The sequence below is a fragment of the Lissotriton helveticus genome, chromosome 1_1 (genome assembly GCF_964261635.1).
Source record: "Lissotriton helveticus chromosome 1_1, aLisHel1.1, whole genome shotgun sequence".
Taxonomy (NCBI): Eukaryota; Metazoa; Chordata; class Amphibia; order Caudata; family Salamandridae; genus Lissotriton; species Lissotriton helveticus.
In genome coordinates, this window is record NC_136057.1 from 204,699,603 (window position 1) to 204,717,934 (window position 18,332).

General features: G+C 44.2%; 1 protein-coding gene across 2 annotated transcripts in view; it reads left to right on the top strand.

The window, feature by feature from the left end:
* The window catches only part of GPBP1L1 (GC-rich promoter binding protein 1 like 1), a 533,935-nt gene that overhangs the window by 445,694 nt on the left and 69,909 nt on the right, over positions 1 to 18,332 (top strand). For both annotated transcript variants that reach the window (XM_078664367.1, XM_078664410.1), the window contains one exon: positions 17,487 to 17,557. In XM_078664367.1, coding sequence (XP_078520493.1) covers positions 17,487 to 17,557 — 71 coding nt within the window. The remainder of the gene's footprint in view (positions 1 to 17,486; positions 17,558 to 18,332) is intronic.

The following is an 18,332-nucleotide window of genomic DNA, read 5'->3' on the forward strand; positions in this document are numbered from 1 at the left end:
CAAACTTGGCTCAATAACCTAACAGCACTCAATGTCCAACCTACTATCGTGGACTCAGCGAAATCCCTAGGCATCACAGTCGACGCCAAGCTCAACATGCAACAGCACGTTAGCAAAGCCACAAAAGGGGCTAATTTTCAAATCAACACACTGAGGAAACTTAAACCTTTCCTCCCTGCCAAAGACTTCCAAACTGCTGTACAAGCTTTAGTCATCCCTCGCATAGACTACGGAATTGTGGCCCTCAGCGGACTCCCGCTTTCCACAACAGCACCCCTAAGAGCCTCCCTGAACGCTGCCGCGAGACTCATTACTGGCTCAAGAAAACATTCGCATATATCCCCAGACTTAAAATCTCTAAAATGGCTGCCTTTTGAAGCCAGAATACAGCTAAAAATTGCAGTAATGACACACTCGGCCGTGCACCACAAGGCACCCAACTACCTCGCGCAAAAGTTGTCTATATCAGGAGGGTCGAGATCCAATCGTAGTACAAAAAATCTACTCCTGAAACCTCGCAGATTCCGGAAAGAAAAAACATACAAGCGCTCCTTCTCAGGAATGGCACCTAGGATCTGGAATGCGCTCCCTCCGGAAACCAGGCTTATCTCCTCCACTGCACTCTTCAAGAAAGAGGTGAAAACAATCCTTCTGGCCAAGATCTCCTGAACTTTATAGATACTGGATCTGAGACTCTGCATCGCTCTGTATCACTGATCACCTTATCTTTGGCACTATACTCCTACTTTATGATGTCACTACTACACTACTCTCTTACTACCGACCAATATATGTTAACACTTTGATGTATTGTCTCACCCTCCCGATGCCCCCACCCAGTGCTTTCTCTATCCTAAGAAATTGGTATAAGCCATCCACACATCCAAGGCTTTACCTAAACCCTTCTGTAGTGGGAGCAATGACTTGTGACGTCTTATATTACTTGTTTACCTGATTGTATTTTGATATGTTTCTGTACATTATTGTTATCCTACTATGTTAGTGATTACTATGCTGCTCCCATTATCTTGTTCATTCCTGTTGCCCCTACCCCTGTATCTGTGAAGCGCTCTGATATCTGTAAGGATCTTGTTCGCGCTATATAAAACTTTGAATGAATAAATAAATATTACATAGATAGAACTAAGGCATTTCGAAAGACAAAACAGCTGTTTGTTGTATTTCAAAATCGGGTATAGCCAGATGGATCGTTAAGTGCCTCCAGATATGTTGTTTAAAGGCAAAACGCACCTTAACAGTTCCCCCTAGGGCGCATTCCACACGCAAGCTAGGGGCATCCATGGTTTTCCTGGGAAATATTCCTTTACAAGAAATTTGTAGAGGAGCCACATGGTCAACCACACATACATTTACCAAACACTATTGTGTAGATGTACATTCCAAACAGCAAGCTGCTGTAGGACAGGCTGTTCTCAAAACTCTTTTCCAGACTGCTGCAGCTGACACAGGTAGCCACCGCTAGGGGAGATACTGCTATACATTCTTTGCACAGATATGAATTCAGCAGCCCACATGCCTCGAACGGAATATGCTACTTACCAGTATGCATCTGTTCTTGGCATGTAGGGCTGCTGACATTCATATCGCCTACCTGCCTCCCCGGTGCCTGTCGCAGCTGTAGCATTCACTCTTTGCATGGACATCTCTTACTGTACTATACTCCATCTCTGCCATAATGACGAAAAACAATCTGAGGATGGAGAGGATGCCCATGCGCACTGTAGTCCCAGGGAGGAGCCACCTATCTCGTGATACTTCGAAGACTCTTCCAGGACAACAATGTGCAATCATCCGGACCCAACACTAGGCGGCGATCTATGCTCAGATATGAATGTCAGCAGCCCTACATGCCAAGAACAGATGCATACTGGTAAGTAGCATATTCCTTTTTACTCTCCTCCTGCTTTTTGGACAACCCTTTCTCAAATAGATTGTGAAATGACAGAGGCTGCTTTTTCTCCCCTATCCCCGGGACAAGATTAGACAACTTAACACTGGACAAATGTAAATATAAGTGTTAACTTAGTTTTTTCGTGCATGCATTAACGATAAAAACACACAGCATTATGCACTCACACCAAACCACTTGGCAAGTCTAACCTCATACGAATTGTATGTATTTCCAGTGCTGAATCTAATCATTAACACAGCCCTGAGTAGTTTACCTATACCAATATGTAAGGGCAGACACAGATTTTTCTACGTTTATCACGAAATATAAAGACGCTATCACGAATCCGAGTATACACCGTGTTTGTGTCTTGTTGTGTCTTTGTGCATGGAATGGCAAGTCCTAGTACGAAAGACACGTTAGTCTGACAACATGACAAGTACTTAGCACCTTTTATTTACCACCACTACTGTCGATATCCACGGCATGAATGTGAATGAACACCGGATATCACAAGCCAGTACTGGAGGCATGAACACTGGCCACACAAGAGGCATATATCTAATGCTACTGTTTTTTAATTGTATTTTCCTTTGCAGGTGTTATACATTTTTGCGAGGACCCACAAACGGTTAGTCATCTATGCATGCAAAACACTCCTGTGTTAAAAATGCTCTTCACGTGGTAATTGTTTACCACTCACATTTTCTCACTTAAACTCACTGTTTTTGAGAGGCCCTGAAGAAAGCCCACTATTTTTTTTTTCCCTGGGCTGAAACATGTCGACCATCTGATGATACATACAGCTACACATAGTATCTGGAATGTATTATCCACTCTCTAAAGATTTTTAATCATACCCCAGATCTCCAAACAATAAAGTAACAGGCAGTATTCTGGAGGTATTTTTAATAGTAAACTCACTCACTTCATCACACATCACCTCAAAAAAACCCGCTCCACTGTAACCAGGTGTCGCAGCACAGCCAGGTAGCATTCGGCTACCTGGCTGGGACCCGATGATGAAGCATGACACCAACCAGGTTGGTGTGTGAGGGTTTTATTAACAAACCTTTGAGGTGCCAATGCACCATACACGTCAGACAGCAATTGCTCCTGGCCGTCTCCTTTTGGTTACCAAAATATAGTTAGGGACACGGACGGCCGTCCTACAGTCCTAACTCTCTACCTTTTGGTTCTGAACACAGGGATGTGTGCCATGTCGACTCTTTGTTTAGGTCTGTACGTAGAAACTCAGCCTGCAAAGGCAGTGTGTGGGTGTCAGGGTACAGGGCCCCTAGTTAATGGTACCCTAGGTACCCAGGGCATGGTGACCAGCGAAGACCCCGGAGGGCTGCAGCACTTATTGTGCCACCCTCAGGGGCCCTGTACCCTGGCACCCACACACTGCCTTTGCAGGCTGAGTGCCTAAGTACAGAACTAAACCAAGAGTAGACATGGCAGACATGACACGGAGATTCTTCAGGTCTGACCACAACTTCGAGAGATAAGTTGGGAAGCTGTAGGATAGATAGACACCCAGGAGTTGGGCACAGGGGGCAGTGGGGCGCCGGGTGCAGGGGTGTCTTTGGTGTCAGGAAATCTTACCCTCTGCTGGTCGCAGTTGGAGGGGTTCCTTGTTGCGAGGCTGCAGTCGTCAGGGAGGGTCCTTGGGTGCTGGATTCTAGGTCACAGTCGCCGGAGGGGCACTCTCGTGGTCTTTGTTCACTTAGGCACAGGCCGGGCTCGGCGGGTACAGTGTGCGCTGGATTCGTGGTTCCGGGCTGGCTCCAGGGGTTGTCGCTGTTTGTGCAGAACCACTGCTTGTGGGAGTCCCAGTCTTTAGATGAGCAAGGCAGTCCGGTCCTCCGGGGTTTTCAAGGTTGCTCACCACTGGAGACGCCTGGGTTTAGCAGGAGCAGGTTTGAGGGTCGACAGGCCGCTAGGGCTTGGGCCAAGTCAGTTGGTGTCATCCTCTTGTTAGCAGCTGCACAGCAGGTCTTCTTTCTTCTTGTTCTTTGTAGTTTCAGAATCTGGATCTGAGGAAGGAAGGTTCAGGGTGCCCCTTAATACTACATTTAGGGGTGTTACAGGTAGGGGGAAGGTCAGGTACCAATGGGTCCCTTCCCTTGGGTGAGTACACCCCCTATCCTGCCAGTCTCCAGTGGGAGGGGGCAAGAGTCTGTCCCTGATTGGGTAGGGCTCCCCATCCTCAAGATGGCGAGAGCCTGGATTTGTGCTTCACCTCGCCTCCCCCACCTGAGGGGTGGGGTTGGCAGAGGCTTGCACAAACTCCCCCCCCCCCCCTTTCCTCACTTAGGTTTTCCCGCCTGTCTTCCCGCCAGAGTGGGGGTCAGAACCGGTGGGGGCCAGTTGCTGAGTACAGCAAGTGGCCTGGAGGAGCTCACAAAGGTGGCATGCCTTTGAAGCTTCCCCTGCCCATCCTGGGAGAGGAGGCCTAGCACCTCGCCCCAGGATGTGCATTGATGCAGGCCTACGAGAGCGGATGGCTCTCTACCTAGGGATCCAGCAACATGTCTGCTGGGTGGCAGCTTAGGCAACCTCTCAGTCAGGACGCTGGTTGTGGGTTAGGTTCAGGGAGCAACTCAAAGTTGCCCTCTGTCATGCACTTTACATTAAATCCCACACTGGCATCAACTACACCAGAAAGAGAGAGAACCTTCCTGGGAGAAAGGTTAAATACAGCAAAAGCAAGTGCATATCCCACAGAAACCAGGATCCAAGCAATCCATCAAGAAACAACCCTCTACCAGAGGGGTCAGTCTCCGACAGTGAGGAAGGTCATGAAACTAATGGGCATGATGGCAACATGCATCCCACTTATCCCTCACACAGGCCTACACATGCGCCCATTCCAGGAATGGCTTACCAACAGATGGCCGCAAGCCACAGGAAGTTGGGAGGATCTAGTGGTTGTTACACATAGGGTGCAAGGAGAGATACAATGGTGGGCATCTAACAACATAGCACAGGGGAGACCTTTCAGGAACCCAACTCTATCTGTGACAGTCGCCACGGATGCATCCCTCAACGGTTGGGGAGCACATGTCAACCAGCTGAAAGTGTATGGTCAATGGAACGAACAGGATTCCACAAAGCACATCAACTTTTTGGAAATAAACTCTTTCTGGTACTCAAGGCATTCCAGAAACACATTCAGGGGAAAGCCATCTTAATCCTAACAGAAAATACAACAACAATGTTCTATCTGAACAAACGGGGGACATGGTCGTTTCCCCTGTGCAAACATGCACAGGAAATCTGGCAATGGTTAATAATTCACAAGATCAACCTATAAACTGTACATCTACCAGGAGGAGACAACATTACAGCGAACCAGCTGAGCCGACAGAATAACTGCTCCCACGAGTGGGAGTTGAAGCAGAAAACAGTACATTATCTGTTCAACATCTGGGGAACACCGGCGATAGACCTCTTTGCAACAGTGCAGAACAAAAAATGCCAGTCTTTTGCCCTGAGGAGTCCCAACCACCTATCAAAGGGAAATGCACTTTCACTCAACTGGTCATAGACATTTGCTTACGCCTTTCCACCAATACCCCTGATGTAAAGAGTTACAAAAAGCCAAAATTCCAGGAACAAATGTGATTCAAATTGCCCCTAAATGGCCATGTTAAACCTAGTACTCAACCCTCCCAGAACTATCCAGGGGTGAAATTATCAAGATCAAAGCAGAAAAGGACCTGCTAACAATGCAACAGAGCCAGATTTTTCACCCAGAGCCAACAACGCTACATCTAGCAGCTTTGCGCCTGAATACATAGAATTTGGGCACCTCAATCTGCCTCTGTGAACCATGGAAATTCAAAAAAAAAAAAAAAAAAAAAGACCAGGAAACAGTCAACAAGAAAATGCTATACAGCAAAATGGAAACGATCTACCACTTGGTGCACTGCTAACAAGAAAAACAGTTCAATCAATATGCAAGAAACTGTTATTACATACCTTACTAACCTCTTAGACAGCATCATTAACTACTCAAGCATAAAGGTGCACCTTGCTGCCATAGTAGTATACACAAGAGGAAAATAATGCAAAAGCTTTTTTACAAGACCAGTAATTAAAAGGTTTTTAGAGGGAGAAAAAATAATTGCCCCACAAAGAGCAGCCCCAGTACCCACATGGAGCTTAAATACAGTACTTTCTCAACCAATGGCAAAGCGCTTATAGCCCATGCATACAGCGGACCTCAAATACATTACTCTAAAGACAGCCTTTCTCATTGCGATAACATCACTACGAAGAGTAAGTGAGCTGCAAGCGCGAACAATACAAGAACCCTACTTACAAATCCACAAGGATAAAGTAATCTGAAAGACTTACCGACAGTTCTAACTAAAAATGGTATCCAAGTATCACCAAAACATTCTCCTGCCGATTTTCTTTAAAAAACCCAATGACTAAAGGAGAGAAGCCTCCATACCCTAGATGTACGGAGGGCTTTATTGTATTTGCAAAAAACTGAACAAATCAAGAAAACAAAACAATTGTTTGTCGCCTACGCACATACCAACACAGGTTCACCTGTCACAGAGGCAACTATTGCCTTTGTGACAGGCGACACATTCCTCACTCACCGCACAGTCCAAATTTTCTCCAATACAGCAACCTCCAAAACTCATGCTTCTCCTTATGGTGTACCCCAGGGCTCTGTTCTTAGCCCCCTTCTTTTTATTTTATACGTCAAACCATTAGCCCAAATAGCAGAACAAGAAGGTCTTATTCTTTTTACCTACGCTAACGACTCCCAGATCGCATTTTCTCTCTCCAACCCTGACCAAGGCCCTACATCCCTCCTGCAGTCAGGTCTCAGAAAAATTGCCGACTGGATGAACCACAATCTACTGAAACTGAACGGAAACAAAACCGAAGATGAGATGGGCACTCTTCCCTGTCCTGCTGACTGTCCGCAACCTAGGTTTTACCATTGACAATGCCTTGACTAAGCAACATCAGGTAAACATGGTTTCGGCCACCTGCTTCACAATACTGAGATGGCTTAAGAAAAGTATCTGGATGTTGCCCAGTGACACCCAAAAATCCGTGGTCCATGCCTTAATTACTTCTCGGCTGGACTACGGAAATGTCCTTTACCTTGGGGCTAATACAACTGACGAAACGTCTACAGCTAGTCCAAAACGCCGCTGCAAGACTGTTGTGTAAAATCCCTAGTTCCAGTCACATTTCAAGACCCCACTGTGATCTACATTGGCTCAGGGTTGAGTCGTATCAAATTCAAAACCCTGAGCTACATGTTCAAGATCAAATCGGGCACAGCTCCCAGTTACCTTCAATCTCTGGTCCATACCTACACTCCCTCACGGAACCTGCGATCCTCTTCTCTGGGCTACTTTTTTGTGCCCAGAATCAGACTTGCTAGAATGGGTGACAGGTCTTTTGCTTACCTAGGCCCTACCCTTTGGAATTCTCTACCCCCGAGCATACGGACTGAAACCAACTAAGTCAGTTTTCGTAAAGCCATTAAGACCTGGCTTTTCGACCAATAATTCTCCATTGATCTGCTGAATTGGTGACTTTCGAGCACTCTGCCTGTCTAGCGCCGGGAAATCCTTTTTGGGTAGCTGTCGCGCTCAATAAACTCAATTAATAAATAAATATAAATAAAAATAAATTGCAAGATGGATAGTACAAGCCATCCAATGATGATACACCAATGCCAAGAAAAAACTAACAATTCAACCAACAGCTCGCAACACCAGCCTTTATGGCCAATGTACCCATTGACTCCATATGCTCAACAGCTAAATGGGTATCACCACACACTTTTACAAAACATTGTGTGGATACACAAATGAATAAGGAAGCTCAAATTGGACAAAGGGTGCTTCAACACCTGTTTGCAAGGTCTTCCTTTCACCAAAGCCTCCCAGACATGGGAGAAACTGCTACATTATCTAATGCACAGCATGTGAATCCAGAAAAGGATTCACGTTGCAAAACAAAATGGTTGCTTACCAGTAGGTGTAGTTTTGCTGCTTGAAGAATTTTCTGGATTCACATGGGACCCACCCAGCCTACCCTATAAGGAAAGCAAACCGGTGGGGAAGCAAAGGACTACATCAGTTATTCAATAACCATCTCGAGGATTACAAAAAGGCATAGGAATGGAAAAAAGAATCTTAAGATGGCCACCACGCACGCCGACCTCCAGGATACCGTCGGACGTCACATTTGTTTTTCCTTCAAATGCCAGTAGTCCAAATGTTTCTGTAGGGAGCAGACAGACTGCCTCTCTCTAGAGCGGCACCTCCTCACACGTGGTATCTCAAGCTGGTACTTACACAGCTCTTGAAGCCACCCTTTGAACCCATACAAAGTGCAGGACTACAATTCCTCATTGTGAAAACGGCCTTCCTTGTAGATATAACAAATTTCTGGGCGTACTGACCATAAGGAGGAACACACAATTCGTACCACAAATCCGGTCTCCCTTCCATGTTAATCCTTAAAATTACCAGCCTTTTTTTTTTTGTTTTTGTTTTTTAACCACCAAAGCAAAGTCACTGCCAGAAAAAGTACTCCGCCACTAAATGTGAGGTGACTGCTGTATTAGCTACAAGAAACAAAGCAGTGTAGTCTTCGTCACCACCACACCGGTTATGAAAGGATCAGTCACAAGATGAATAAGCCAAACCATACAAACCTGATACAATTGAGTGCAAACAAATGGTACTTTCGACCAGAAAGAAGGGAGCCACTCTAGTTTTGATTCAGTGTATCTATAAATTACCTCTGCTTGGCTGCCACATGGCTATCGATCTACACCTTCACAAAACATGGCTGTGTGAACATTCTAGCTGATTGATACACAGGTATTGACACTTTTTTGCAAACTCTCATGCACTTCAACCCAGCCTCCCTAGTGGATGTAGTATTGCTACATAATTTGTGCACAGGAGGTGAATCCATCAGATTCACATAGGAAAGTAACTTTTTGCAATAACAATAGGTTCGAGGCATATGGGCTGCAGACCACACACTATTGCATAGATCGCCATCTGGTGGTGGGCCCGGATGATTACACTTTGTTGTTGTCTTGGAAGAGTCTTTGTCGGTTAGATGACTCCTCCTGTAGTTCGTAGTGCGCATGGGCATCGACTCCATCCTCAGATTGTTTTTTTCCGCCATCGGGCTTTGATATGTTAATCGTTTGGTCCCGTTACCGATCTCTTTTCGACTTCCAGTCCTACATCATACCATCTGTATCGTCTTCGATAGTAATTCCAGTTACCCTCGTCGAAGAAAGGATTGCGCTTCTCGATTTCAGCGTTCGTTGGGCCCAACTGCGCCATTGGGCCTTTTGCTCACGGAAAGAACACCCTTCAAGAAGTGCTCTGTGTGGACACAAATTTCCTCACACTGATCTTCAAGGTTTGCAATCTGCGCTTGTCCCCGGAGCACGAGAGTCGAGATTACCAGGCCTGCGCTTCGTTCCGCTCCAAGAAAACCATCAGAGACCGTTGAGCTCAAAGAGTCATGGTGCAGTCCTCTTCATCGACACCAGACCTCTTCATAGACCAGGCTCTGATCGAGAGAGTCCGAAGAACAACAGGACGATATCGTTTCTAAAGCAGAGGATTCAGCTTTCGGAGCAGAGGAACAATCAGACGACTTTCTTCTTCCAGCTGGTCAACAGGTCGTGAGTACAAGCGTCAACCCTGTTCACCCCCCCATACCGGGACACCTCCGGGTCCAAGTGCACACCGACCAAAACCTTCCGTCGTCCCGCCTTCTGGCTCGGCAATGAATAATCCAAAAAAGCCTCCAGTCGACTCAGGCTCGAGTCATTTGGTCGATCCCGACAAGCAGAAGGTCCTCAAACCAAAACGAACTCCTGCACCGAAGCAGCCCTCTGTACCGAAACCTGACAGAGGTTCCTGAATCTATCCAACCGAAGACCACTCAGTTTCCGAAAAAAAACGACCCAAAGCCCACTTCGGCACCGAAACACACTTCGGCTCCGAAGGTTGATGATCCCAAACGTCCTTAGGGACCAGTACTTCGGATCAAAAAAGTTCCTATCCAAAAAAGAAACATGACACCAAGTCTTTGGAACCGAAGCCAAGATCCGCTCCATAGCCAATAGACACTAAAACCTTCTAAGCAATTCGGTCCCATACAAGATAAATCTGCACCGAAAAAGGATACTTCCGCAGAAGAGCTATTCTACCCAGATCCAAAACAGACACACAGTACAGTACAGGACTGGACCTGTAATTACAGTGCCTGAAAAGAGGAAAATGGACTCTCCCAAGCCACCTCCAGTTCCTCTTAAAAAACATGCTCAAACTTCCTCCATAAGACTTCCTTCACCATTGCTAGAGATACCAATAGATATTTCTCCTGTACACATAGCCCTACACCACAGGATGACGACGATGAAGACCATTATTCACATAGGGTAGAAAGTCACAGATGACCCAGACCCAGACAATATCCCTGGGCCATCAGATTATGCCTGGGAAGATTATAATGTGCCAGATGCACCAGATCTGCCACAGGATGACGCATACCCTTCTAGACCATCTCCCCCAGATGACACTATTGGGTTTACACAGCTCATTCATAGAGCAGCCACTTTTCATGGAGTGGACTTACATACAGACCCAGTGGAAGAGGACTTATGGATACATTGCTGTTGTCACGTAAAACCACATTACCAATACTTAATGGAGTGGTAAAACATGCACCAGAGGTATTCAAAGACCCCGTCAGAGCCAGGGTAATTAACCCCAGACTAGAAAAAAAAGTATAAAGCAGCCCCAAATGACCCAGCATACATCAAAGGTCAGCTGCCATTGGACTGATTAGTAGTCTCAAATGCGAGGAAAAGAGCTAACTCGCAGACAAGAGGGGATGCTCCACCCACTGATGAGGAGTCTAAGCTTTTAGATGCTTCAGGAAACTGCACCATCTCACAAGCAGCCAATGTCTGGAGAATTGCTAACGCTCAAGCTTTGTTAGCAAGATAGGATTGAGCTCATTATGAGCTAGAAAAACTTATGCAACATTTAAAAGGAACAATATAAAGCTAGGGCTTCTGACTTAATACAAGGCAAGGTTATTACTAGGTTGTGGGGTTTTAGGTTTAAACCTATAATAACTGATAAAACCCCACTGAAAGAGAAATTGCCCTCACCAGTGAAAACCTATAAACACTGAAAAAACACCTGCACAACCAAAAAATAAATGCCATTCAAAGAAAGGAAAAAGAGTGAAAGAGTCATTTTTTCTTCCTGAAGGGGCCAATACAATGTAAATTTGTTATATAAGCTATCAATAAGAAAGACTGGGCTAACATTATTCTGCTTGAGTTTTGATGTTTAAGGATGCCACCAAAATATTGTTTCTTCTTCCTATTTTCAGTTTTTGTGGTCTTTGGTCTAAAGATGCAGGGTTTAGAAGCATGTTTTAGGTCTTGTTTAATTATTGTATAAACTGTGATCATCACGAAATATCAAAATCATATTTGATATTTTGGCTGCTTTTTATTCTTTCACTGATAGGTAAAATGGCTGGTTTCATAAAAATCTTTCCTAATATGTGTCATCACATTTACCTACAGAGAACAGGTAAAAACCCGTAATACATCAGCCCACAGTTTCTAGTGAGTCAGTATTGATAGTAGGTGAATTGCCAACACCTCAGGCTTTAAACATTCAATGCAAGGGATAGTGACAAAGTATATGTATAAAGAGTGTTATCACCAAGCATCTGGGATCGTGGTGAAAACATGACACCAGACTTTTGGAAAACATGGAACGCAGTGCCACTTGGAATGCTCTGCAAAAAAGGTTCTTTCCAAGTTCAACAAAGATTGGAGTGATATTGTTTGTATTTGCAGTGATTCAGCTACGTATATGAAAAAGTTGTGTGATGACCTGTCAAAATTTATACCCAAGCTGAACTGATTCCCTGTAGGAGAGCCTTGCAACTTGTTAGATAGTATGCTGAAAGCATCTTTACATTCTTCAGAGTTAATGATGGATGCTGTTGACTTTTTAGTCCATTCTGGTACACTGTTTTCTTATGCACAGGAACTAAAACGCAAATATTTATAATTTCTTGCTTTGTGTGATATCAAAGAAAGAGTCATCCCAACTGTGTCCTTTAGCTGATTGTTCTCAGTCCAAGGGGCTCTGAATGCTATATTATCCATGTGGCAACCGTTTACAGAATGTTTGAGTGATGATCCCAAAGGCAAGAAATGTGAGGATCTTTGGTCGCATATTGATAGTGATGTAAAAAAGTACACACTACTGCATTATGAGATTTTTACAGGAAAACATAACTGCTGTAGTGGACATTATAAAAAAAACGAGTCTGAAAAAACCCTTGTCTGCCAACTGTTCAGCATACTTGGTGTAGATGTGAAACATCTCTTTAAGAGTAGACTGGGCGACACCTATAGTGACTTTGGCACTGCAACATGTTCTATGTTAGAGTGCTTGCCACTTGGTAAGCAAAGCAATGTTGAAGAGCAATTCAGGAACGTTTATTTTACAATGTATGAAAAATGGCTGGCAATGATGCATAGAAATGTCCCTCGGACTGTCGATTGAGACGCCCGATGAGCAGACCCCACCATCGGAAGACATGCGGGACCCTTGCATCAGATAATCCTGCATAATTTCACATAAGGGACTCTCCACTTTACCCCATTCGACCGAATTATCAAATATATAGAATCCATCATCGAGAGACGCGACGGACCCCACACACAGATAACTCGAGTCCAATGCTTCTGGAACACCTACTTCAATGATCTCCGACACATTTAATAAAACAGAATAAGCCTGTTATCGCAAAGAGGCTCAGTAACTGTCAGCTTTCCGGAATACCATTCCCGATTGAACTCAGTGTCTCGCTTTTCAGCTTTTCTTTTCATCATTGCTGGCAAACTGTTTCAACCAGCTATCTGTCGACAACCTCCAAGTTTATATACAGAGTGAAGAACTTCCTTATGAAGCTATAAAAGGGCTGTAGTATCAAACCCCATCAGTATACCAGAAGATACCGCAGCCGTAGTTTTTGGTACATTTTTGGAAATCCATCATGGCTTCCTGATGAAGGCTAATAGCCGAAACGCGCGTAGTAATCCTTAGCCATGTTTTTAGACTAAAATGTTAGCTAAATAATAATAACAAAAAAAGTCTCCACACAATGAATTGCAATGTAATGTTTTGTAACCCAAAAAGAACAAACCTGTACAACATTATGTATTTGTAGATTATATATCACAAGCATATAGGAGACAAAAACGTATATGTTTTAGACTACTATCAAATAAAATAAATATATATTTTTGTACCATGCACATTGTCAACATATAGTTATTACTGTCTGATGTCAGTTCATGTCCACATGATATCCTTGTTCCTAATTTCTTGTTTTGCCAAATAGAAATGTCCCGTCACCACCAATTGCATTTGAAGTCAATGAAATCTCACTGTGGTACTCTGTACAAGTTCTAGATCCCTTCAATAAAGGGGAATTTCCTCTGTAGTTTCAAAAGTGCTGCTTTATTTTTGACCCCTTCAATAACTCTGAGGGTATAAGTGCCCAGCTCAATGCAAATGTTGCAGAACCTGCCATGAGAATTGCATTGTTCAAGTGCACCAGTTTTGGCATGGAAAGCTATGACAGTGGCCAGAGTTAACACATTGTGTACTGGCTGTTTTGGCGTTGCCCGTCTCAAGTGCCAATGTTGAGAGGGCCTTCTCACAGAAGTTTACATGGGAAGGAAAGAGGGACCACACATGATCAAATCCTCACTGAAGAAGTATTGTATGGTGTACTACAATAAGTTTAATTTGCAAAAATCTATTTGGACCTCATATACACTAGACGTACACTTTCTATATACCATCAGTGCAGAAAGCAAGCAATAATAAAAGTAAAACGTTCCATAAACACCGGAAAAACAAATTTTCGGTTGTTTTTAGTGGCGTGCAAAAGTGTAACCACTGATAACAACTGTTTTTTAAGGTTTTGAAATCACTGAAAAAAAACCACCAGAATTTACCAAAAATAGAAACTGAAAACAGGAAAGCCTAGTTATTACCAATACCTCAATCGTCTGTGCATTAGATGCTGCCAACACAGCCTCTAGAGCTATAAATACAGGAGTACTGTTACGTAGACATGCCTGGTTACGCATCTCTGGGTTCAAGCCAGAAGTACAGGCCCATATCCTAAATCAACCCTTTGACCAGCAACATCAAAGAGATTGATAATCGAAGAGGTTGAAAATGCACTAGAGAAAATGAAAAAAAAAAATACTGATACGGCAAAATCCATGGGAGCCTTACAAACTCAGACACATCGAGCGTCCTTTCGTTGCTCCTCTTACAGCGGCGCCTCTAAAGGTTTTCAAATTGACAACACCTTCTTATAAAGCGCCAACCCAAACCTGCCCAGTAGAGGGTATTACAGAGGGGGATATAGAGGTAACAACAATAAGGGTAGAGGCAGAGGCAACAACTGCAATGCCTCTACTCCCAAACAGTGACTTCCCTCCCAATCCCCCAGACCATTCCACTCCTGTCGGGGGGAGATTACAACAGTTCCTACCTGTCTGGAACTCCATCACCTCAGACAGGTGGGTAAGACAAATAGTTCCGTCAGGTTATTGCCTGGAGCTCCCTTCCACTCCTCCAACAATACCACCCAGACAACGTCCCATGTCACAGGGGCATCTCACACCCCTAAAACAAGAGGTTGCAGCTCTACTGCAAAAGAATGCAAAAGAACCAATCCCAAAACACAGGAGTTTACTCCCTATACTTTCTCATACCCAAAAAGGACTGTTCCCTCAGACCTATACTAGATCTAAGGCCTCTAAACCTTTGCATACAGTCCGACCACTTCCATATGGTCACATTACAGCAGGTTCTGCCTCTGTTAAAACAAGGTGACTTACTTGCCACATTAGATCTCAAGGACTCCTACTTCCACATTCCTATCCATCAAGCTCACAAAGTACCTTCGATTCGTACTAGACCATCAACATTACCAATTCAAAGTACTCCCTTTCGGAGTAACTACAGCACCTCGAGTTTTCACAAAGTGTCTAGCAGTAGTAGCAGCACACTTAAGAAGGGACAACAGTCATGTCTTCCCATACCTAGACGACTGGTTAATAAAATCCAAGTCATACCACCACATGCATCAGACCATCTGCCTGTTACACAAGCTAGGATTCACAGTAAATCAAAAAAAGTCACATCTCCAACCAGCCCGGTCTCAGCAGTATCTGGGTGCCACAATAGATACCTCCAAAGCAATTGCATCCCCCAATCCTACAAGGATACAAAGTATGCAAGCTCTTTTACAAAAATTCCAGCCGCAGCGTTCACTACCAGCTCGAGTGTTCATGCAATTAATCAGAATGATGGCATCTTGCATTTTCATGGTGCCACAATCAAGACTCCAAATGCGCCCCATACAAGAGTGCTTAGCAAGTCAGTGGAATCGGGCTCAACAACAAATAACCGATCTGGTGGTGGTGGACGACCGGACACATCGCTCTCTGCTGTGGTGGAGCACCAAAAATCTTTCCAAGGGCCGTCCGTTCATAGAGCCTGTTCCACAAGTGGTGCTAACCGCAGATGCATCTCACAGGATGTGGAGCGCATTTGCAAGAACACACAGTACAGGGCACGTGGACAGCGCAACAAAAGCTACTCCACATAAATCATCACGAGTTGCTAGCAAATTTTCTAGCTCTGAATCGTTTCTACATTACCTATCAAGCAAGGCTGTACTAGTCTGTACCGAAAATATGACAGCCATGTATTACATCCAAAAACAGGGAGGAACACACTTCTTACAGCTCTCCAGGCTGCCGCAGAGCATATGGAGGTGGGCCATTCCTCAAAAAATCTTTCTGTTAGCAGAACATCTACCAGGAGTTCACAATCAAGTTGCGGATCTGTCAAGTCGTCAAAGACAACAGATACACGAGTGGGAACTTCATCCTCAAGTTATTCAACCTTTCTTTCACAAGTGGGGCCAACTAGAGATAGATCTGTTCGCCACACACCGCCACTTCAAATGCCCAAGCTTTGCTGCCAGATATCCACTCATTGTCCAAAGGCAATGCGGTATGAACTCTACATACATTAGATGTAAAAAGAGCGCTCCTCTACTACATTGATAGGACAAAACCATTGTGTAAAACAAAACCATTGTTTGTGTCCTTTTCTCCTCCACATAAAGGTAATCCCATTTTAAAATCTGGGATTGCAAGATGGATTGTTAAATGCATTCAAATTTGTTACCAAAAAGCGAAACACTCTATCCATTCCCCCTAGGGCTCATTCCACCCGTAAATTAGGGGCATCTATAGCATTCCTAGGAAATATACCCCTAGATGATATCTGTAAAGCAGCTACATGGTCTACACCGCACACACTTACAAAACACTACTGTGTAGATGTGCAAGCAAAACAACAAGCTAGTGTGGGTCAGGCTGTACTCAAGACATTATTTCAAACTACTGCAACAGATACTGGTGGTGGTCGCCGCTAAGGGAGAAAAACTGCCATGCAATCCATGCAATAGTGCAGCCCATATGCTTCTAACGGAAAATGCTACTGAGTATGCATCTGTTCCTGGCATGTAGGGCTGCAGAGCCACACATGCCCACCCGCCTCCCCGGCTACCTATATCTGTTCCAGTAATATCTTAATTAGATATACAAGACATGGACATCTTTTTCTGTACTCGTACAACTCCATCATTTCCCCAATGGCGAAAAACAATCTGAGGATGGAGTCGATGCCCATGCGTGCTACGATCTATAGGAGTCCTCCTCTAACAAAGACTTCCAAGACAACAGCAAAGTGTAATCATCCGGGCCCACCACCAGATGGCGATCTATGCAATAGTGTGTGGCTCTGCAGCCCTACATGCCAAGAACAGATGCATACTTGTAAGTAGCATTTTCCTTTTTGCAGATTGAAGACCTGTGTGGATTTCTTGCAACTTTCCTGCCTCCCTTAAAGGAAATGTGAGTTGACAAAAAGGTGAGAGAATGTTGCACTAAATGGAGGAGCCCTAAGGCAGTACAGGTCACCAAAAAAGGGAAAACGAATGTGAAGATGGCAACCATTCTTCGGGTCATTGTAGGTATATAGCTTATATCCTAGATAGATGGCTAAACCCATCTACTGTTCAACGCCCAGAAAGTCAGGACATTTCCGTACACAACCACTAGATGCATGTGAATCCAAAAGTCTCAAACTTCAAAACTATTGTTAAAGGTAAGTAACCTTTACATTCTCAGTGGGGTACATAGTTGTGCTGACCCAACGAAGATTTGCAGAACACTTTGCTATTTAAGTCTATTAGTGAAGCATAATCTAGTAAAATTCTAATTGCGTTTAGTTTTAGAAGCTTATTTTGTTGTCTAGCCTTAGATATTTGTTGGTTGATTACTGTCTTTTTAACTCTACCTATTTAAGGTATTTGTTCTGACTGATGGATCATAAGCTCTCTTTCTTTCTAGATTGAAAACAGCAACATCCCAGAATCTAAGGAGAGGGATATTCTCTCTCACTCGCTGGAAGCTGAGCACAGGTGAGAGGACTCAGATGCTCTAAGAGTTGTGCATTGCTGTATTACCTTTGCTAGTAGCCCTGAAACATGCCACACCAATGGAGCCAAGAGCTGTAGAGAAAGGTGTGATCGTTCACTGGGAAAACCACCACCCCAGCCCCTGTCAGTTGCTAAATCTGTAGATCGTGCATCCTCTATTGTCCACCTATGTTGTGGCACAAAGTGCTACTGAAAAAATGACCCCCGTAACCCACTTTGGGGAGATTTTATCTATCCTGTAACTCTGACCACAAATTGTTGCTGGCACTAAGAGTTGTACAGTAAAACAGAAATATGCTAAGACCTTCCGCCAGGAACAACCCCTCCCTTAGTTGGTACCAGGTATCTCCAACCAGTTGATCGTGAGCTACCACTGGCTCGCAGACACCTTCAGAGTAGCTGGCAGTCTTGAGTTAATTTTTAAATGAGCACTTCAGTAAATATTGTTGTGCTCTCCTTTTAAAATTATGGGGAAGCTGTATTTATTTTACATTATGATCAGGCCGCAGATCAGGGCCTGATAATGAGCAGTGCTCAACTCAAATTTATGACCCAGGCTGGGGTGCACAGGCGAGGAACTGAAGCGCTGAGGTATTTAACGCTCAAATAAAAGTACTTGTCAAATCAATATTGGAGCGTGAGAACAAAATGTTTCTGAATTCTCAATGGTTAAATTAACTTTTGATTTTAACGTTCTCCTATTTCAGTGTCACATTTATAAACAGTAGGCATCTTACTCCCACTGGCCAGTAGACAT